The sequence below is a fragment of the Pituophis catenifer genome, unplaced genomic scaffold (assembly GCF_029215685.1).
Source record: "Pituophis catenifer annectens isolate HBS135680 unplaced genomic scaffold, rPitCat1.0.hap2 SCAF_1, whole genome shotgun sequence".
NCBI classification, from domain to species: Eukaryota; Metazoa; Chordata; class Lepidosauria; order Squamata; family Colubridae; genus Pituophis; species Pituophis catenifer.
The window spans coordinates 33,077,601-33,101,180 of NW_027256881.1; the positions used below are offsets into that span (position 1 = coordinate 33,077,601).

Below are 23,580 nucleotides of genomic sequence, written 5' to 3' on the forward strand. Positions count from 1 at the left end.
TTTTTGTCGCAATTGTAGGGTGTAAATCCTTCCTAGGCTGATCTTTGCCATTTACCCATCCATTTAATTGGGGTTTTTTTTTTACATTTTGAAGTTATATCTATTCATTTAGAATAGTTTTTGGAAGCCATATTTTCAGTCACTTTCTCAGATCTTTGGATTTTAGATGACTGAATAATAATGTAAATTTATATTTGAGAGCAAAAAAGACTTTTTTTTTTTTTAATTTGATTTATATGCCGCCCTTCTCCGAAGACTCAGGGCGGCTTACAATGTGCTCAGCAATAGCCTTCATCCTTTTTGTATATTTATACAAAGTCAGCTTATTGCCCCCACAACTGGGTCCTCATTTCACCTACCTTAGAAAGGATGGAAGGCTGAGTCAACCTTGAGCCTTGGCGAGATTCGAACCCTGCAGTAATTGCAGGCAGCTGGTCTTAATAAGCTTAATAACAGGGTGCTTTAAACCCCTGTACCACCAAGGCTCTTGTCCTTTCAGAGAGATGTATTGATATTTAAATTTCATAAACATTAAACATTAGTTAGCATGTTGTTTTCTAGTCTCAATAATCTTCCTTACTCCAAATGTAAAGATGCATTAAAAAAAACCCTTAGGGAAAGCTAGGTAATACTCTCTAAATCAAATCTGCTGCTCTCTTGCTATGTTATCTGGACCTTAGAACTATACCACATTTTTAAAAGCTGTGATAAAGCATCTTCTACATTATATTTCCTTGTTGGATTTATATGTAGTTTATAGAATTGCACTAAGATGGCAGCCTACTTCTGTACCCGGATCCTTTGTGTAAACATTAATGTGTTCAGGTAGTCCTCAACATACGACCACATGGGACCAAGATTGCTGTCATAAGTTGATGCTGTTGTAAAAGCAAGGCCATGAGACTTAAAATGATGAACCAACACTCCCTGTTGTGGTTGTTAATGAAGAATTGCAAGTCATTAAGCAAATATCTACTCTACCCCAATCTAAGCCATTCCAGACTTAGTCTCTCCCAGCCTCAAGCTTCAGTAAGGTAAGGGACTGTCTCCAAGCCCCTCATCTGCCTATCTCTACCCTTTGGTTGCCTTACATCCTGGCTTGCAGGATACCAAACAGTCCCAGAACCATGTGGCTCTGGGGTTGCTTACCATGTCCATGAAAGTTTGAGTCATCCTAGCCCAGTCCTAGTCGCAGTCGCCCTTACTACTCTGCACTCTGAGATCCTGCCCACCTGGTGCTCCATCATCCCAGTTCACCTTTGCCGTTTTTTGTTCCCTCTGCTAATAAGGTCTGTCCAGCCTGGGCTAAGCTTCGGCTGTGGAAAAAGAAAGTTGAAAGTAGTCCCTCAACGACAGTATGCCAAAATGCCTCTTTGCAAAAATCTTCTGGAGTGCAAAACCCTGAAGCACTCCTTTGGGTATGATTGCCCTGCCCACGCACTATTCAGTCTCTGTTGAGCCAGCCTATCCCCTAACCATTTTTCAAACTAAAGCAAATTTTGTGCACTTTCCATTGTACCTGCAGTCCTACGTTGGCCTGGAAAAGTTTACTTCAGAGCACCTTAACCTTCAATCAGCTGAGCTAATATTGGCATCTATTCATTTTGTTCACTCCTCATGCCAAGGACTTATACTTTCCCATGCTTTGCATTTCTGCAGCCTGCCACTTTATCCTCTATGAGGTTGTATCCAGAAGTCAAGAAAAAAAAGCATAACCACAGGCAAGAGAAGCATGTTGGAGATTAACTCTCGCCCTGCCAAAATCCACCTGGTTCCCATTTGCTTGCAATGGCAGTTTCATTTCGACTATCCTCTTCCCATTTGTTTTTTATTCTCAGTCTGGGGCTGGTCTTTACGAGTATGAAAAAGAGGGCATTTTGACAAAGTGCACTCCAGGAGCTTTTTGCGAACAGATGTTTCAGTGTGCTGCTGCTCAGGGACTGCTTTTGACTCCCCACAGCATGCCTTATCAGCACTGAGAGCAAGAAAATGGTGAAAGTGAGCTGGGGTGGCAGAATGTAGGTTGGTAGAGTTCTAGGAATGCAGGTTGGCAGGAGCAGCTGTAGTTGGGACTAAGCTGGAATGCACCTGTACGATTGTAAGTGCAGGTTGGCTGCCAAGAGTCCAAGTTTTGTTCACATAATTCAGGGGGCACTGCAACAGTCCTAAATTCAGATATAGGTCATAAGTCCATTTTTTTCATCACCATTGTAAGTTTGAATCATCATAAGTTGATGAATATCTGTTTGGAAAAAATACATTCTTATCTATTAAATTTATATATTTATTTATATAATTTATATGGCTACCCATTTTACTGAAGTGACACTGAGTGGTAAACAGAAATTAAAACCTCCAATATTTAAAAACAAAAACCTAGCACTGATAATGTTATCTACTTTGAGTAATGAATCATCTACAAGAAAGCAACCAAGCTTAGAGAGCACCAACGGCCCCTCATTTCAACCCTGAACTACAAATAGGCCAGCCATCTTCCCTGAAAAGGGGAAAATTTACAGAAAATGTAATACTATCAGGGAAGGAACTCAAGCAGTTGACCTTCCTTGAGTAGAAAATATAAGGAGATTTGCAAAAACTTAACACTCCAACCTACATTATCTGTTTTCTCAAAGGACTTTTATGTGGCTTCTTCAGCCTTTCGGTATCCTAGGGCCAGTGAACTCTAGGAGAGTTCTCGAGATAAGAATTTTAAGTGTACTTTAGTTTATCAAGATATTGTAATTTATCCATTGCTTAAGAATATATTAAAGGTTTAGAAACACAGGCAGTTAGTCAATCTTTGAGTACATAATAAAACCAAGTCATTTGGATAATGTCCCAATAACAGAATCAGAAATTTGGAGTCCAAATTAATAATTACTTTACTGCCTCTCTTTGAAATACATTTCAGTATTTTGCTCAGCAAATTATAAAATTACATCCTTGAACATAATCTACTTAAATTCCATAGAACCAAAATTAAAAACCCTATAATGAATTACCAGAAATTAACTGGCTCCTAAAATCCATTTCTTGTACAAATATTGTAATATTAAGTATGAGTTACAAGGTTTCTGAAATGAAGAAGATTGTACACCTTATTAACATATTTCTGATGTAGCTAAAAGTTGAACTGCTAATAACTTCCAAGAATACTTGACAATGGAATAAACACCGACTTATTTTATTTACTTTATTTTCTATAATAATTCTGTTTTCTGTAATGCCGTTTTAATGCCTTAATAATAATCATAGTCAAACAAAAGCCAGTATGCAACAAACTTTCTTGTGTTCATCAGCTACTACGGGATCGTTCAAAAAACATCACAAGGCTTACGCTCATGTGTAAGGTAGACCAAAAAATACTGTCTATTTATTCTTTTCAGCACATGGGGCTCACCATGCCACAAGTTTGTCCTATGTGTCTGCTCAGAATTTCAAATCCAGACCTTGTCCAACAAAATGCTAAGATCCTAATTGCTGCCATGGGCCTCCTGCCACAGGCAGTGGGTAAGACTAGAAAACCATCAAGGTCCCTTCCAACCCTATTCTATGTTTAACATAATAACTTTTTCTATTCACTGGAATTTAAACGAAACTTTACTTGTGATCCTGATGCTACTGTCTCATGAAGAGTCTTACTGCTTAATACAGTGAACATTGACTTTGCAAACAACGTGTACACAAAGTGTACATGTGATAATGCCAGGGTACAATTCTGTCACCCTCTTTCTCACATTTAGAACAGTGTTTTTCAATTTTAGCAACTTTAAGATTGGCTAAATCAACTTCAATTTCCAGAATTCCCCAACCCAGCTCTTCGGGAATTCTCAGAAAAGAAGCCCACACTTCTTAAAGTTGTTGAAGTTGAGAAATACTGATTTAGAATATAGTGGAAATAGGGATGCCCTTACTGTTATTACTGATGCTTTTATTTGATCCTAGGTGAGAGAGATGGCTGCTACCACTTTGGGTGGTTTGCTCCAGTGCCACTTCCTGGCGATCGATGACCCTATGCAGACTCATTTTGAGCAGCTCTGTAAAATGAGACTTCCAAAGAGAAGAAAACGAGACCTCAGTACTGTAGTGGATACCATTCCCCCTGCAGGTAAGGAGGAGGTGGAATGGTATCAGGAAGGTGTAAATCATGCTGAATGGATTTGTCAGAGGGTATTACCTCAGCTTTCTGATATACATATTTTCCACCTTTCTGTGCATAACATTTGAACATTTGAAAAGTATCCGGTCTTCTAAAAGTGAGTCAGCCAGTTATTTCTGACATACAATGCAGTCTAGTTCACAGGAAAGGGGGACCTGCGTTAGAGATTGTCATTAGGAAGAACAGGGAGCAATCTGAAGCTTCCTAAATAATGGAATCTCAGAATGACAGTTGACATGACTGAGCTGCATTGAATTTAGGTCAAACCACAAAAGAAGAGTGGATTCTGCAAGGGAACTGAATCATGTGGCAGAAATAGCATATTGCAGGCAATGCAGCATATCTGCATTGGATTAGATTGCAATAATTTTAAATGCACAATTTAACCTATGTTTTAGAAATTACAGGTAGATCTCGATTTACAACCATTCATTTAACCATGGTTTGAAGTTGTGATGGCCTCAAAAAAGTGACCAATGCATCCTCAAAGCAATAACCTTTGTACCATCCTTGTAAATCACATGATTACATTGGGTAATTTGCAAGCAGCTCGCATGTATAAATATTGCAGCCTCTTGCAGTCATGTAATTGTGATTTGCGACCGTCTCTTTGCATAGTCCCAAAAATCTGCTCAATGAAATTTAAAGAAAACCATGTAAATGTGTATGCATGACAGTGATTTAAAGGGCTTCAGAGAGAACTGGTAAAAATCCACTCTGCCATACCCTTTCCCCATAGATAGAAGGAGCTTATTTCTTATTTGTGCCAATTGAAGACTCCTGTGCTGTCCCATGGAAGAATTACCAACTTTTTTCTTGCAGATTTAGTTAAACGCCATGCTGGCGTGCTTGGACTTAGTGCGTGTATTTTGTCCAGTCCATATGATGTGCCCACGTGGATGCCTCAACTTTTGATGGATCTTAGTGCGCATTTGAATGATCCTCAGCCTATTGAGGTATGATTCATTTGATCAATCATTGGGAATTCTTATGCTGAAGCTTGGCCTCTTAAATGACTTCCTTTTTGAGAAGAAGCTGCTTAGTCTACTGCTTAGAAAATTTCTGTTATAGGTACTGGCTATTTGGGTTGTTTTGTTTTAACCAAATGTTTGTAATAAAGATCAAAACAGAAATTATTCAATAGTACCTTTTTAAGATTTTTTTTTTTTGCTTTTTAGCTAGTTAACAAAGATAACCATTTACAGAGCCAGTTTGGTTTGATTCTGATAATAATCTCTTAGTTTTATTTTATGCATTAAAAAAAGGGGGGGGGAAATAGGAATAATCCTCTCACATAAAACAACACAGTATTAAACAAAAATATGTAGTTGTACATATCTGTTAAACTTTTGTACAATTAAACTGTACACATTTAACAATTTATTGAATAGAATAAAAAGAAATATATGAGCTAATATACACAATTCTTAAATCACTATTAGTGATTTAAGTTTCTCTATAACCTAAAACATTTGAACAAAATTCTGAATAATATATTTACACTTACAAAGCTGAATCACAGTCTTAAGAACAAGACAGTTTATAGTTGTTTTAAATACATTGCCTAGATCTCTCTCTGTCTTTCTCCACACAGATGACAGTAAAAAAGACATTGTCAAATTTCCGGAGAACTCACCATGATAACTGGCAGCAACATAAGCAACAATTCACTGATGACCAGCTGCTTGTCCTTACAGATCTTTTGGTATCACCGTGCTATTATGCATAAAAGGGTGAGACTGTGTTGTAAAATCTGTACCCTTGGGCTATCTTGGAATGGTCTTCTTGATATCCAGCTTGACATAGCAAAATGTCACCTTTCAAACAGTGCCTTGTAATTTTTAGACTCATTAAATGAAACCAATACTGTCTGGCCTTTTCCTTCCTTCATATAAGAAACTCTGTAGAATTCTCGTTTAAAAATATAAAATTAAAATGTATTACCCTTTTGATTTAAATTGAAAGAAAATAATCAAATATAGATGGGGCATGTATTGAATATGGTGTCAAAGACATTGAAACATAATTTTTGCTATCCCAAAGGTGCCTTTCAAAAGGCAACTGGACTTTCTTGGGTTTTCTTCCCCTTGAAAACATTTAATTTCTCGTCCTAGAAGCTCTTCAGTTTGGACTGAATGGTGGGGAATAGAATAATTTATATTCTTTGCTGTCATCTGTTTGTTAGTACTCTTAAGAGTCGTTGAGGACACTTGGGGATTTACTTGTACTCTCAGGGTGACCTGAATCAGCGTGCAAATAGGTGTGGAATCTTCTTGGGACTGCTGAAAAGACTGTGTGGTAGAAACCAAGAAAGTCCAGTTGCCTTTTGAAAAGCACCTTTGGGTAACCATGATCTGGATGATTGAGAATCTCCATAGATAACTTTTTCTAGTTTTCCACTATATTATCTTGAAATCAATTTACATTCATCTTGCATTATATTTATTTTATGTGATGATAAAATGGGGTTCACACCATATTTACATTTTATGTGAGACTAGTATGGACAATATTTTGACAGCACTGCGTCGTGTTTGCATGTGGTAGTAAACAGGATGTGACCTTGATATAATGAAGAACAACTGCACTGATTTTACTGGCAATCTGGTTACTTGTTATTCTCTTAATACAGAAGTTCTCAACTCAAATGCAGTCCCACAGGGGTCTCAAGCAACTTGGAAAGGGGTCATATTTTTTTAAAGATTTGCACAGGTAAAGTCGGAAGAAAAGGCCCAGGTAGCATTGGGAAGATGGCAAAACCTGAGCATCTAGTAATCTGGAAAAGGGATGCATCAATCAAAAGAGTTTATTTAACTCATTGTTTTAATTCATGAGTAAGGATGAACAAATTTGTTTATCGTTCAAGGGATTATGGTATTGCAAAATTCAAGAATCCTTACCTTAATGAATTGCCATGTGTAAAATATTTTCATTGATCTGGAACCCCAGAAGAGGAACAAGAAAAGAGCCTCATATGAGGTCAGAAACTGGAGAGTGCTTGCTTTCATGAACTTTGAATTGAATAGAGACCTGCTTGCCATTGTACAGAACTGGTTTACAATCATGATAAAGTTTATCATTTTAGTAAATAAATCACAATTAACTTGGTTTGTAAATACATAAACTCATATGTTATCATTTATTTATTATTTATTTTCAAGGCTTATAGTTTGTATAGGTGGTTCCAGTCAACGAACCACTAGCATAAAACTCCTGAAATCTGTAATTGGGGTATAACATACATAATATATATATAGTAGAAATATGTGCCCAAGGATTCAAACTGCCTAAATAAGTCTATTTAAAATAATTGTTCATACAGAAAGATAGTTACAATAACGCTGTCTCATAAAATATCCAAAACTTCACCAACTTTCTGAAGAACAGGAGAGATTTATAATCTTCATTGGGAAGTAAAATAGTATATAGATTATTTTGATGACAGATTTCCATTCCAGGCTCTGTGCTTAAAACAAGCAAATGTCCTTCTTGCTGAAGATAGATTGGCTTTTGTCATTGTCAAATTATCCGTCTCTTTCAGGGTCTCAGAAAAATAAGAGACTGCTTCATTTCTGTAAAGATAAAGAAACTTAAATTTTAACTTACTAAATATTTGGATTCGATAATTCAGAGGCTTAAGTTTGGAATCCTTTTTAAAACTGCATATAGTATGTCCCTTGAAGAAGGTTAGATTTCTGTTTAACTGAAGAAAAAAGCTCTGGCATAGTAATAAGTCTCTGCATGAATAAGAGAATTGTAATTTTCTTTCATACATCCATGCAAGTGTCTTGTATTTAAGATAAATTCTACCTTATGGAATGGCTAATACCGCAATTTCTCAAATTCAAATGGATTGTTTATTGATATCAGGTGAATAACTGGGCACACAACCTATAAGAATATGCATGCCCAACTCTTCATAGTACCCTTGGGTATAAGTGTAGGTAGTAATACCATCCCAATTTTTTAAAAAAGATTTTTACTTTCTTTTTTTAGCTCACATGCAAAACCAAGCTATGCAGTGCTTTGTGCTCAAATCTTAGCTTCTAAATCCATACTGTTAATCTTTGTTTCATGGCCAGATTTTCAATAAGATCCTTCATCCAGGTACTGAACTTTAACTTTCCCTGGTTTTGTAAGTGACAGCTTACTTTTTTCCAATTTAGTAGAGCCCATGGACAACAACAGATATTTGCTATTGTTTTATTTCATGTAAATATGTTAATACTGAGTGGTTAAAGACCACTGGTTATATGGTTAAAATAAAATGTTCTGTATTGATACTCCCACCTTTCCTCATTCACTCTATGTCTCCATGCTGGAACAGATATTTAAGTTGCATTAAAATACAGAAGTACTGTATCTGTCCCTACCAAATTTCTTTTTGGTTTGTGACTTTGGTGGCTATTGGCTCACTACTTCACAACATGTTCAATACATGTTACATACATGTAAAAGATTGTATAAATTGTAGAGGCATTGCATTGACAAAGTACTGTATAGTTTGCAAAAGTTTTACATAATCCATTTGTGAGATTATCTTGTAAAGATTCACACTTTTCAATGTTAAAATACTGCTTTAGCTTTTGTATCCAATTCAAATGCCAATTTCTTCTGGTTTATAATACTGCTGTTTCTCATTAATGAAGTTATTTAGTTTTGGGTTTAATATTCATTTATCATTAGTGAATGAATTGATTTTTTACCAATATTTTTCTCTTGCTACCATCCTAAGTAATGGTATATTTTAATGTATGGTAAATAATAGAATTGAAATCTCTCTCCCATTTAAGAAAACAAAAAACAACACAAACTTGAAAAATACATTCACTCTGTATTTTTTCTTTGTTTAAAAGGAATATAATATGCTTTTAAATAATCTGCCTGTTGGGAAAGCAAACACGGCAGTGTAACCTGGACAGCATGTCCTGAGACTCAGTGAAGAAATAACATGTATAGGGTAGTGCCAAATGCATCTTCTTATTTTCAGTTGTGTACTTAGTTTAAAGCTGAATAAATTAATTGTTTGTAAAAATTTGGGTGTGCATGGCATGTTTATCGTTCAGTGTATCCTCTTAAGTAAGTGTTTTCATTTAGGAGAGGAGCTAACAATCTCCAAGGATATTTGGGATCTAATCAGTCTCTTGAATATAAATGATGGGTTGTTTGCTTTTAGTTCTGAAAGGACATGAGGACTTGGGTATGAGAGAAGTAGATCCAGTACTTTAAAAGTTGTATTGGTACTCTTCATAAAAGCAATTCGATCAAGAGAAGTTTTGAAACCATGGTATAGCTTATGACAGCGATCCCCAACCTTTGCAGCTGGGCGGCCCGGGGGTGGGAGGAGATAGGGGAATCAGGCTGTGTGAGCAGAGGGCTGGCGTTCACATGTGCACACACAGCTCAACTTAAGCCAACTGTAGGCCGGCGCGCACAGCTCAACTTGCGCCAATTTGCAAATAGGTAGTGGGCTGCAGCCTGGGGGTTAGGGATCCCTGACTTATGATATGAAAGTACTTGTTTCAGTTATTCACACTTTACAAATCTTGTCAGCTTAGGTTTAGAATAAAAATGAACACATATAATTATATTTTCTTTTAAAATGAGATATTTTTAGAGGAAAAATGTGCAAAAATTATTGTTCTCCCCTTAGCATAGTAATTTGATTTTGGTCACTTGGTTCTCTTAGGAAAAAGAAGAGTAGGATAGCTTCCAATCACAAAAAGGTGATTGAATAGTGCCGATTCTTGTTGCCAAGGAAATCTTTCTAGCTTAGTTCATTCTCTTCCCTTTCCTTCTGGAAGGCAAATCTTAGTTCTAATTTATTCCCTGTGCAAAAATAATCAGAAGAGTTGGTAAGGAAGTATGTACACAAATCTTGTTATTTCTGATCTTACTTTTGTAAATATATTCCTCTGTAGTCTGGTAAACTCCTGTTTGAACTATTACAATCCCTCATCTATAAAAATAATGTGGAAATTTTGGTTGGCAAGATAGCCAGAATCTTGATTCATACTGCTCACTTGAATAATGTCTCATAAATTCAAAGAAGCTTTGCTGGTTGTCACTTTGCTCTGGGGAACAAATTCAAGATGTTGGAAGCTTATTTTTCAAAACCATGGTATTATAATAAAGTAAGAAAACAAATGGGTCACAGTGCTGTCAATAAGAAGAAAAATGTTGGGGTTTGAACATCACAAGCTGCTTGCATTTTCCTCCAGGAAATATTTCACTGAGATCACTTCAAGATTGCCTTAACAAGAGAAAAATATTAATTCTGGAGAGATATGATTGTATGTTTATGTGATTTTCAATGACACTGTATATGTCTGAATAAGAAGCAACACACAAATTGTGTGAGTCACTCAAACTTTTTTTAAAAGCTATATAAAACTGCCCTAATAATGGAGTTAATTGGCAATCTGCCTATGAATAAAAGGATATGAATCAAGATTTAACATCTGTCTCCTGCTTTAAAAAAATCAGCTTTGCCCGTCATTCCAGAGATTTTACCTCTGAACAAAACATTTTCAGTTATCTGACATGGCAGTTCAATTTGTGAGCAAAAAAGGGAGAAAATGAGAAGACTTTGGAAATATTTCATATTTTTCTGTCCCCATATATATGGCAATAGCCCTGGATCAACACTATAATAAGAGTACAAAGAATTCTCAGCTCCTGTGTATTCCTGACGGGAACAAAAGAATATTAATTTGCTACTACTCTCAGATGAATGTGTATTTTAATATGATAGCTTCTCCCTCATGCTTCCCTACAAGATGTAGCAAGATTCCACTGAACACTACTAGATGATGTATCATTTAATATATAATATGCCTCCTTTTCTATTTTGAGCTGCCTCTTAAGTTTATGGATAGTGATACCTAGAGAACACTTTTTATGTTGAGCACCTGCTTGTGATCTGAATGATGTTCATGAAATTTCAAACTATGTATTATTTCCCAGGACAAGAACAGGACCGCATTTGGCCCAAGGGAAAACCTGGCAAAAACAGATCAACTTTGACAAAAAGATGGAACTGGTCAGAGCTGCAAAGAAAGCCCAAATTTCACCGAAGCCACCTTATGGGAGAGGCAAGTGGGGAGCAGCTCATATGTTGGCACCTGCTCTAAGTCCCCCTCCCTGGTCACATGACCAGAGGTGACATGACCCACCCACTCTCATTCTTCCTGGTGCTATATTCAATAGCAGATGCACATGAAAGAAGAACACCCATACCTGCACGTGCAACACATTACTTTATTATACATAAGAAAATATAAATGGCTTCTATGGCTGTCAATTTCACCGCTAGAGCATCCTACCCAATTTAAGTCTGATGTTGGTTTCCTAGTACATTGTACCTAGCTTTACTAAGAAAAAGATAGGTTGATTTGTGTCTCTTTTCCTTCAGCTAGGATCTACATAATGGACATAGTTTTGACTTGAACAGGTATAGCTTGTATTTCATAAAAATAAAAGAAAAAAGCTTGCTTTATCTCCCCAAAAAGCTTTGGGATAGCTTCTGTCATGACTGATGTCACCATCCACCTAATAAGATCTGTATCTAGAAGTCCATCCCCCACCCCCAGCATACCAGCTGAGAAAGTAACCTGGAATAGAGACAGCTGGAACAGCCACATTTCTCTCTTCCTTCTTTTTTTCTCCCTAACCTTCTTTGATGAAGAATATTTGAAACTGAGGTGGTTATGACCACTTTGTAAAGTTGCAGCTAATTTTAATATTTCTTATTGCCAACATCACTACTATGTTTTTTTTTTAAAAAAAATTAGGGAAACTTCAAGAATAATGCATTCATTGCGCACTCATTTCTGTGAATTGAAATCCTGCTAGTTATGGGTGAGCATAGGGCTGGCTCTGAGGTGTGCCATTCAAAATGCTCGACAATTCACACTCTTGAGATAGGATGGAGAAAAAGGCGCGCTGGTCTCGTGTTGTTTTGGGTATCTATAAGCAACTGCACCAGCAGATGCTCCTTTTCAGCAGCAACTGCTACCGCCTCTCAAACGCTTGACCCGCCACAATTTCAGAGCAGGGTTCCCCGAAAGGAAAGGAAGGGGAAGGGACCGAGCCAGTTGTTTTCGTCGGAGCGAGACGTGCACCGCACACTGATTGCGGCGTTGTTTCTGTGCAGTGCGGGGCTCCACCGCGCTCTTCCAGGCCAGGCGCTTGCGTGAAATGTGCCATTGTCGGACGTCCAGCTCTTGGGAACCACTCATCCGCTCGCCCAGGGGCGAGACGTCGGACCGGTTTCGGTGTCTCCGAGGACGCGGAAACGGTCCCCGGAGCAGTGCGAGGAAACCTCTCGGAGGGGAGACTCCTTTGAGGCGACTGACCCGCGCGCGTTGCAAAAAAGAAGCGCGACGTCATTTCAGCCGGCGCGCGCGGCGAGGCTTGCCGGGTTTGCAGCGCCGACCCCGCTCCCTCCCTTTCCTCGGGCCCAAACGCAGGAGGGAGACGGCGGAGGGGGTCGAGCCGCTCCCTCCCGCCGACGATGACTTCACCCTCCGCCAGCCGCAGCCCCGACTGCGACTGCCTTCTGCCCCTGGTGCGGACGGAGGCGCAAGGCGCGTGGTCCCGGCTGCCTCGGCGGAGCCCGCGCTTGGTAAGGACAGGCCGGTCCGCGGACTGACGGAGGGCTTCGTCCCTGCGGGTCGGTCGGTGGGTGGAGCGGAGCGCCTAGGGCGCCCTAGACTGGACGGTGAAGAAGGCTGCCTCGATGCGCACCTGAGCCCGCGCGGCTAAGCTCGAGCGATCCGGCCGTATTCGAAAATCGCCAGCCCTTCTGATTAGGCCCCGTGCTTTTCTTATGAGCCATACAGAAGGAAGGACGGAAGGACAAGAAAGAAGGTTATTACCTCCTTTCTCAAGCTTTCAAAAGGTCGGAAAGGTACTTCTGAGAATTTTGACCCGATTGAATCCCATTTAAATCAGGACAGCTGTGTACTTATAAAGCATGAGATAGATTTTTTTTTTAAAAAAGCAGCAATATAGGAGAATTATGCTGTTATCTAGTCGAATAATTAAGTGCAAGCAAACAATATAAGCTCAGAAAGCACCAAGGACTCCTCAGAAAAAGATAAACCTAGTGCTTTATGTGATCTTTTCTGCCATGTTATTTTTTAAAAAAAATTAAATGACTACTCCTTAGATCAGGCTGAGGATGGGAATGATTGACATAAAATGCCAGATGTGGGACTGGGATGATGGCCCTCAACAAGCCAAGAGTTGAGATGATGGGCATGATTTTCAGTCAAAGGCATTTATTTCTGTGCCCAGAGACAATCTTTCCAGTTCCCATGATCATGCTTTGATTCCTCACATCTTAGTCACGTATGGGGCCAGGAGACATCCTGGCTCCATATGTATGCTTTGGCCCTTTTAGACCCAGCTGACAGACCCAGCCCTGTCATTCCAGTCTCACGCTTCCTTCTGTTCACCAACATGTCAGTATCAGATTGGAAGATGTTATTCTAGTCCTTGGTCTGTGATTTCAGTGACAGTCTTGGTCTGGACTTGTATTTAATGGTCTGTCTTTAGATATTATGGAAAAAGAAGCACCTTCACCAATCTCATTTCATTGCAGTTCTAAAATGGACATTCTTATACTTCATTTTAGAACAATTTATGTATAAAGGCCAGGAAGATCTTAGTACACCTCTATTTGGTGTGCAAGTTACACCTTTTACAAGATTGTGGGGCCCCTCAGACAGTCACTCGTGTGAAACCCCTCACTTACCATATTTATCTTTTATTGAGTTTATTGCAGTTGCTTTAATTGTTATGAACCATAGAGTTAGTGAGAGTCATTATTACTATTATATTGTTAGAGTGAATGCTGGGTGTAAATAAATGATAGTAAATTATTTTCCATTGAATTCATTATTTCTGAATTTTTGATGATAGGAGAAGCTCAGATGGGATTCTTTGCCTCAAGTGCCAAAATGCCATGCACATGGATTTTGGATGCTGTTTGTTCCCTGCCTCTCTTTGTATCCAGGTCATTGGTCTTCCAGTATAGCCAGAGTTCATTATATTTCCAAACTAATGCATGAGAGATATGTTTGACTTTTTCATATTTTCTGACACTGTATTCTTAAATTTAAATGAGTTGTCACAAAGTCTCCATGTGGGTTGGGGGATGAAACACTCTTTTAGCCATAGATCTTCTACATCAAAACACATCCTTTAATACAACAATACAAATAATACTTTGCCCCTGAAGAAAGAATTGGGAGGCACTGTTGCTTTGATGGTATAAATGGGCAGTAAGGGATTCTTTTTACCACATAGTTCTAGCTTCAAGTGATATTGTGTGAGGGGAAAATCAGCATGGGGAAATTTAAAAAATAAATCTAAAATGTTTCTTTTGTTTTGATATTAAATCCAGTGTCATTAAAGTGTACATGGGTGTGTTTGCAGTAGAATATGAGTCCTAATCCATTTTCTGTAAAGTTACCAAATATCAATCTCTTCTATATATTTAAGGGCTAACTTGAAATAATAGAATTGACAGACTTGTTTCAGCCCAGGTCTTTAAGACAAACTAGCAACTCTCTTAATGTTTATTGACTAATTTTTGGTATTGGGGGGGGTTGTATTTGTACACATAGGTCTTACCAAGTATACACCTCAAATGACCAATGCCAACTTCACAATTTTGAAGGACAGCAACAGGTTACTTTCTGTGATGATGAACCTGACGGAGTGGGCTGAAACAAAATGGACAGATCACTCAAATTCCTCAACACAACTGCCTTCACCGTCTTGGGGCAGCAATGACTCCTTTTCTTTCCAAGAGGATCTCCAGGAGATAATCCACACAGCCACTTTAGTTACATGTACCTTCCTGCTGGCTATCATTTTCTGCTTAGGTTCTTATGGCAACCTTATTGTTTTTTTGTCCTTCTTTGACCCAGCTTTCCGGAAGTTCAGGACCAACTTTGATTTTATGATCCTCAATCTGTCTTTCTGTGACCTTTTCATCTGTGGAGTGACTGCCCCCATGTTCACCTTTGCTCTCTTTTTGGATTCTGCAGCTGGTATCCCTGATGCTTTCTGTTTTACCTTCCACCTTACCAGCTCTGGGTTTATCATCATGTCCCTCAAGACAGTGGCTGTTATTGCCCTTCACCGATTAAGCATGGTGTTAGGGAAGCAACCCAATCGGACTGCCTCCTTCCCTTGCACTCTACTGCTTACCCTGCTCCTCTGGGCTACAAGCTTTACTCTGGCCACTCTAGCCACCATGAGGACCCATAAATCTCGTCTTTGCCTTCCTATTTCCAGCTTGATCAGCGGTGAGGGAAAGATCATCCCTTACTTGTATGTTATTGATTTCATCTGCTGTGTGACAGTGGTTTCAGTTTCTTATATCATGATAGCTCAAGCCTTGAGGAAAAATGCCCAAGTGAGAAAATGTCCCCCCATCATCACAGTTGATGCCTCCAGGCCTCATCCTTTTGTTGGAACACTTGCTACTGGTTGTGCTGATGGGGTACAGTGCACTGTGCCAGCTCTGTATAGAAACCAAAACTATAACAAGCTGCAACACATCCAAACACATGCATACATGAAGAACTTTGGCCAGCTCTCTGCATCTGCAGCCAGCAGATTCCAATTGGTGTCCATAATTAATTTGTCCACGGCCAAGGACTCTAAAGCAGTGGTGACTTGCATTATTATTGTCCTTTCTGTTTTAGTTTGCTGCCTTCCATTGGGCATATCTTTGATACAGGATGTTTTGTCCAGGAACAATGGTATTGTGCTTTATCAATTTGAGTTGTGTGGATTTACACTGTTTTTTTTAAAGTCTGGATTGAATCCTTTTATATATTCCCGTAACAGTGCTGGCTTAAGAAGGAGGGTCCTTTGGTTTATACAATACTTGGCCTTTGTCTTTTTCTGTTGTAAACAGAAAACACGGCTTCAAGCTGTGGGCAAAGGGGGTCTGGAGGCCAACAGAAATAAATCATCTCATCATGAGACCAACTCAGCTTATATGCTATCTCCAAAGCCTCAGAAAAAGTTTGTGGACCAAGCATGTGGCCCTAGTCGCTCTAAAGAAAGTGTGCTGAGTCCTAAGGCTTCTGTTGGCCATTATCATTATGGAGGAGGGCAGAGTAGTTCCACCCCCATGAATACTCGCATTGAACCTTATTATAGCATTTATAATAGCTGCCCTTCTCAGGAAGTGAGCACTCCCAACAGCTTGCAACCAACAAACTCGCCATTCAGATATGCCAACTCCTACATTGCCATGCATTATCACCCAACAAACGACTTGGTGCGAGATTATGACAGTACTTCTGCTAAGCAGATACCAGTGCCCTCTGTGTAGCTGGTGGGAGCCGGCAGTGTCCAATGTTCTACCACAATGGTGGCTATCCTATCTTGGCAAGTTGTGCCATGAGTCATCCATATGATACTGTATCACTATTGCATGCGCATGAATGTTCAGCCTCCATGCATTAAGTTGGTTTTGCTTCAGTTAGGAAGCAGCTGGGCTAGGAAAGATAAGACTGCAAGCTTCATGCCTTAGCCAGGCTTCTAAGTTCTCCTGTATGTGTCTTGCAAATTACTATCCCATATTCTGCCCGTTTCATTAGTAGTGTTTCTCCTTTTTAAAGATTTCTGCGTGTCTACAGTATTATAACCCCAGATTTTTTCTGGTCTTCAGCAAAGATCATTTAAAAAAAAAATGTCTGCTACCACAAATCACTGGTGTTTTGTGTTTTATAATTGAATCAGACTTGCTTTGTTTATATTGTGAGTGCTTGAAAATGTATGTTTTACAAAGTTGCTTTTTAAAAGATTTCTACTAAGAGTTATATCTATTATTGATTTAGCATGGAACATCTTTTTCCAGATGACAGTTATGTTAGTTATGTACAAAGATAAAAACAAGTTATAAAATCTAGTATCCAGTTCAGAGTTGTGGGATTTCTTTTGTGATTCCCTCTCATTCTATTGACATTTGCTTAGCTGACTTTTTCAAAAACAGAAACTGAATCAAAGCCAAAGTAGATGGAATGCTGGGAGATATAATATTGTCTCATAATAAATTAAATTTTTGGATTATGCCACTAAACTTTTCATTACTTTGAATAACTGCAGTCCTTCAGTCTTAGGTCTTTTCCTACTACACTAAGACATTTAAGACTCTAAGGCATCTAGGACACTTGGCAATATCTTTTTTTTTTTCTGTTCTGTCTTCATGACGTTGCCTTCATCTCATCTCCAAGTACCAGTACCTTCAAACCATTCTTAGCAGTTGTTCCAGTATTGGTTTACTGTTTTTCTTTCAAACAGGCAAACCAGGGCAATTTTGCTATGGGTGCAATCTGATGTGCTTCATTTGATTGATGTCAAAGTCAGGTGAATGCTAATAGGTTGGGATAGCTAGTTTACGCTAATGCTGGCACTCTTTCAGTTCCTGGACAATCTCTTACAGAGACAATCTGCTTCAGTTATCAGCTGAAGCAACAGTAGTGGGCTGCATTGGCAAGTGAGCAAGAAAAATGTCACCCCAGTTTCATTTCAGTCAAAGTTCCAGTGACTTTCAGCTTTTCAGTATGGGTTTAGCCCTTTTGTAAGGCTGGTTTGTAAAGGAACCTACCAGCCAGGTTGGTTTTGGTCATGAGTTAAATATTATTCCAGAAGATCACACTAGTTAAAACACTTGTGCAAAAACAAAGCAAGGCTAAACCAAAGCAATGCCTAAACCAGTGGGTTTCATCTGTTAAAACTTGTTTGCTCCCCACGCAGAGTTAGAAATATGTGATAGATGTTTTGGTTGCTGATATTATGTCATCAAAACTGTCCAGAGTATACCTTGTACAATGTAAATAAAGATGATTTGTCAGTGTCATGCCTGTGCCAGGATAAAAATAGCTAATAAGAGCAGTGAATTTATGGCAGTATAGTTTTCTACCACCCCAAAGACTGATGGAAAGCATGGACTCAGCCATGAGGAAGAGCACTTAGGTAGCAGCAGTTATCTTGGCTAATTTTGTGATTGAGATGCAGGGATTGTATCTGGGACGTTTCCTGTAAAAGCATATAGACTGAGCTAGAGCTCTTCTTTCTTAGAAGTTTGAGATTTATTGAATAGCATAATTTTAATAAATTTTGCAACTTTTTTTTGACCCCATTTTGCAAAATCAAAATTGTAGGTTGGAAGCATGTTCTTTCCCATAAAGTAAGCCCTATGCATTTAAAATTGTGTGTGTGTGTGTGTGTGCTTGTTTGATTTACAGAACAAGAAAGATGATAGCCTTGAGCCATTCCATTAATATTTAGTTCCATATATGCTAGGATCATGTTCCATATGCTAGAATTTCAGAATTAAAAGCTCACTTTTAGGGTTGTATACAAACGAACACATTCCCACTTTGTCACAATCTGCATTTACAATACATCTAAAATAATTAAATATCCCAATTGTTCCAGAGTGACAAAGGTCTCTAAGACCTATGAGATAGCATTAGATGATTTTGGATCTTCCAGGTCAGAACAAGTATACTGTATAGGGAAGTTTTTACCTTAGTCTCATGTCTGATATCCTATATTTTTATATAGAATTTTTAATGGGGAGAAATATATCACCTAATCCTATTTCCAGTAATAAGATTACACTGAGAAACAAGAATAATAGTCTGAGCTGTTAACCCTGAAATCCAGTGTCTGCCCCCGAATTAATCATGCTTGTAAACCTACGGTAACCTACCTAAGCTAGTTAAGCCATGGTTTTATAGGAATAGGCTCAAGAAAAATAGTTCTTTTTCAAAAATTAATGGAATTCGAAGAATATTTGATCTGGGTGATATGAATAGATTTGAATTTAAATCAACACACATAAAATGTGGGAAGCGTGTGCAAGAGGTATTTCAATATATGGAGGAACTGGTACTTGTTTGGGGATTATAAACTCAACAAGAGGGTTTTTTTGTTTTGTTTTGCAGGACATCAGTCGTACTCCAAAAGAAATATGTGCTGGGCCTCAAAGGCTCTTAACACCATCAATCAAAGAAATGGAAGTTCTCCCAATGATATATGTAGATCACAACTCAATTTTAATGACAAGAAACTTCTAAACTATCCTTTAGATAGAAAAATGAACGAAAAGAGTCTTGACACAGTTTTACAAAAATGTAAACAAGAATTGAAATTCTTTAATACAAACAGGACACCAGGGATCTCCCACTTTACTATGTGGGATACAAATAAAGCATATACAAGGGGCCTTCTAATTAAATTAGCTGCAAATTAAAAAAACACAACAAATGAAAAATACAGTTAAAAGCCAAAATAAGAAAATTTGAAGCATGAAACTAACTCAAGAAACAATTGATTAAAGAATTGCAAGACACTAAACTGCAATTAAGCCTATTAGAAACAAGAACTACAGAAGAAAATAAAATTTGCCAAAGAGAAAAAGTCTGAATAAACAAATAAACCATGAAAATTATTAGCTTATCAACTTGGAAAAAAAGAAACACAGCACCAGCAATAAAAGGTCAAAATTGCTATATTCAAGATTGGAAATAATAGAAGAATTGGCCGGTTTCTTTAAAGACTTATATTTGAAGACTAATATTGATAAAACTGCTATGAATAAATATATTGGAAAGTTGGTTGTCAGAGAATGTAATAGAAGAGAATATATGTGGCTGAAGTTGAACAGAGGAGTCCTTGGTACTCTTGAGTTTAGTTGGTTGCTTGTGAATATTTCATTATCTGACTAGATAATATTCTTTAAGATAGTTGTTTTTATCATGTCTTTGACTGCTAATTAATGTTTATGGCTCCACTCTGCTAGTTTTCTGCCTGACTCTTCTATAGTGGCTAACACTGTATATTGTAGATGACTCCTCTTTTTATTTCTTGAGCTGTTGGATCTTTTGGTTTACTGAAGAAGTTTTGCAGGGTTTTAGTTGGTTCGTGTGATGCACTGATGCTGTGTAACTGTAATAGCCTGTTGATTGTTCCTGAGATGTTTTTCATGTATGGAAGTGTTATCTTTAAAGGAGAATATTTGTAGCTCAGAGTGGAGAAATTGGTGTTCTCTGAGCTTGGTTATTTTCTTGCAAATGTTTCATTACCTAAAGTAAATAGCAACATCTGTGCACTGATGATGTTACGTAGTTTGGGTAATTAAACATCTGCTAGAAAACAACCAAGCTCAGAGAGCATCAAGGACCCTTCAGTGTTGTCCTTTTCATAGCTTCTGCTGTGGTAGGTTGAATAGTCAGGTACTTTTTCATAAAGTTGGATGGATATCTGTTGGAATATATTTATAGGTGGTTTATTTATGATGTTCTGGGTTGCTGCAGTGTGTTTGTATTTATATGAACAGTTTCCTAGGAAATACCCTGGTTTTAAAAGATCACTTTTCTAGAAAGATGACTTAAAATATAACTTTGGTTCATTATCAAGTATTCAGTATTCAGTTCAGTATTCTAATAATTGTATCTTTCAGATGATGGCTATTCAAGAAGTATTTGATTTTTTAAAAATGCCAAATGTTCCAATACTTCATCAGCATTGCTTCTCATTCAGTTTCATCTGTCTGCTTCCTGATGCAGCTTTTTCTTTGTGTTCTTAGTACTGGGTCATTCATAGTTTTCAACACAGCAGTCAACTGGTGCCAGAAAAGCTTTTGTTTGTGTTCTTCAAGACTCCATTTCAAGTAGGTTTTCCTTTTTAACAGTTTTCTAAGCTTGCTAAATTTCTTTGGAATGCTGTTGGCTGGCAGATCTTCCAGTATAACCATGATGAGGGAATCTTGGTTTTCAGTGAGAACCCGGTGTTCAGCAAAGTACAGCTCATACTGGCACCAACAACTGTGGACAAACCTAGGTGACAGCACAAAAAGAACTTTATGGCTATTCTCGATACAATAAAAAATGTTTCCAAGAACTGGATGTCCTGGCATGAAATCCCTTTCATGATAACATACTTTAAATCCTCTGGCTTCCAGGTTTTTTAATAGAGTTTCTTTGGTCCAGGATGCATCATTTTCACTGTATGAAATGAAAGCATCATATATTTTGTGTTCTGGTCTCTTCTCATATTGTTTCCTTTTAGCCTTGCACCAATACCAGCCCATCTTCAAATACCATGGACCATCAAAATGCCAGCATAATACAGATATGATGGACATAATCAAAATGACCACAACGACAGTAATTCCGATTTGAATACCAAGAGAACAATGCAACATTGTTAGATGATTGTTTTGCAACAAAAGACCTTGCCTTTTCCGTGGAAAACCACAGAAAAGGCTTTCTCTGCCATTTATTTGCATTTGTGGGTTAACAAGGTATGTATTTGCAAACCAGTATAATTCACAGTTACAGAAAAAATGTTTCCCTTGAATGGTTAAAATTTTCAAGTTTGTCAAAGGGAGGAATATTTCTTTCATAAGGATGGCAAGGGCATTGTTGCTTATATCCAACTCAACCAAGGATTTAGGGAAAGATCCAGGTTGCAGAAAAAATATCTTATTTTCTGACAGATTCAGATATTTCAGTTCAGGCATTAATGTCCCCATGTCATCCATCAGATCTGTAATTAAATTATAGCTTACATCCAGATTATTTAGGGAAAAATAGGAACTGTTCACAGTCAGTTGCTTTAAATTATTTCTAGAAAGATTGAGTAATTGTAAACTTTTCTCTGCTCCATGTAAATTTAATGTCCTTATTTTATTTTTACTAACATCACATTCCTCTAATGAACCTGGGAGATATGACATTTTTTTAATTTTATTATTTTGAATTTTAAACACAGTTAAATTTGGAAAAAGATTAGGGCTAGCTATTCCTTGTAAATTACAGTTGCTTAAATCAAAATGATGCAAAGATTTTGGTAAGTAGTGGAAATTGTGCATTAATTTATTGCTAAGGTTGAGAGAAATATGTTTTTTTGTTATGTTTTGAAACTCTTCTGGAAGTACTTCAGTGAAACAGTTTAACATTATTTGATCTGTTGCTTTCTCGAGGCTTTCAATGGGAGTGGACTGTGGAAGCTTTGCAAATGAAATGGCTCCATTAAAGAAACTCTCATCATTTCTTCTTCTACGTAAAGGATTAAAATTAAATGTAACCGCTTTAGTGTTGTATATAAATTGATTCCCCTGAAGAAATACCTCTTCTATTTGAGAAAACATTGCAAAAAATTCTTTTGGTATTTGGTTAATTTGTGTAAAAGATAAATCAATGCTCTTGAGACCTCTTGGTAGGGTGAGGCTTGTAAGAGTTTTAAGGGGATTGTGACTGAGATTTAAAAACAGAAGATAGTTGTGCTCCAGATTATGACTTCCTTTTGCAGATTTGGTATTTATAAATATTTTGTTGTAACTCACATCAATTAAATACACACTCTTCATTTCAAGGAATAATGGAATCAGGGTTGCAATATCTGTCTCCAGTTTGTTGAGACTTGCATTAAACTTTTTAATTTGGTCCAGTGTAGCTTTGCAGAAAATGGGATCCATTTTTTCCCTCAATTCATTCTCAGTTAGATTCCTGTTTGATAGATCAAATGTGCCATTTGCTGGGATTCCACAGCTTGCCCTAATGTGTAATGTTGAGGATGGAAATCTTGTTCCCTTTATATTGTATTGTTCATCACTAAGAACATTCCACTTTAACACTGAATTGAGATTTAAAGGGCCTCCAGCTTTTTGCTGCTTCTCGGCTGGCACAGGAGACAATGTCATGCCCCCTAGAGATGGGTCAGTCAATGAGACATTTATTATTTCATCAGTTTGTGAGAATTTATAAGATGACATATCCTGTGGTTGGCTATTAGATAAAACAATTGTTGGATCAACTTGGAAACTATCATTGTGTTGCTTATTTAAAATGTTAAGTATATTGAGATGTACTTTCTTTTTTGTAGACTTTGTGATTACATTATGTAAAAAGTTGAGGCCTCTTGGAATTTGAGATTCAGGTAATGAAGAAGGACTTGGAGCGGATTTGGACAGAAGACTCTTATTGTCTGAATGCTGAAATTGCTCATCTCCACCACAAAAGAGAATGATGAGATACAAATGCAAAGTTTTGATGAAGAATCCCATCCTAAAGAGGAAACAAAAATAGCAAATGTATATTCAAAGTATAACATTAACAATTAAGTTTTACAACTTCACAAATCAGAAACTTTTTAATTGAGAAAGTTATATTGATATTTATACCCTATTTTCAATATTTTCAGCCTTAGCTTTTTTTTTTATTGAAAAAGTTTTTCAAATACAGATTTTTCCCCCTTTTTTTCCCCTCCTCCTCCCTAACCCCCCCTCACCCTCCCCACCCCCCATGGCTTCTCCAAAAATAAAATCCAGATTGATATTAAATTATATAATACTTTACCATACTTTTACACCCCCCCCA

General features: G+C 37.7%; 3 protein-coding genes across 3 annotated transcripts in view; 2 read left to right on the top strand and 1 right to left on the bottom strand.

Moving 5' to 3' along the window:
* The window catches only part of PSME4 (proteasome activator subunit 4), a 107,902-nt gene extending 98,708 nt beyond the window's left edge, over positions 1 to 9,194 (top strand). The window contains 3 exon segments of the mRNA XM_070932248.1: positions 3,946 to 4,108; positions 4,982 to 5,115; positions 5,754 to 9,194. Of these exon segments, the coding sequence (XP_070788349.1) occupies positions 3,946 to 4,108; positions 4,982 to 5,115; positions 5,754 to 5,888 (432 nt within the window). The 3' untranslated portion in view covers positions 5,889 to 9,194.
* Positions 9,195 to 12,358: 3,164 nt separating this feature from the next.
* Positions 12,359 to 16,564, top strand: GPR75 (G protein-coupled receptor 75). The gene is made up of 2 exons (XM_070932249.1): positions 12,359 to 12,785; positions 14,794 to 16,564. The coding sequence occupies exons 1-2, from the start codon at positions 12,359 to 12,361 to the stop codon at positions 16,518 to 16,520; spliced, it is 2,154 nt and encodes a 717-aa protein (XP_070788350.1). The 3' UTR covers positions 16,521 to 16,564.
* Positions 16,565 to 20,732: 4,168 nt separating this feature from the next.
* On the bottom strand, positions 20,733 to 22,904 carry LOC139327291 (toll-like receptor 2 type-2). Its single transcript, XM_070957090.1, has one exon. The coding sequence runs from the start codon at positions 22,902 to 22,904 to the stop codon at positions 20,733 to 20,735; it is 2,172 nt and encodes a 723-aa protein (XP_070813191.1).
* Between the last annotated feature and the right edge of the window lie 676 nt (positions 22,905 to 23,580).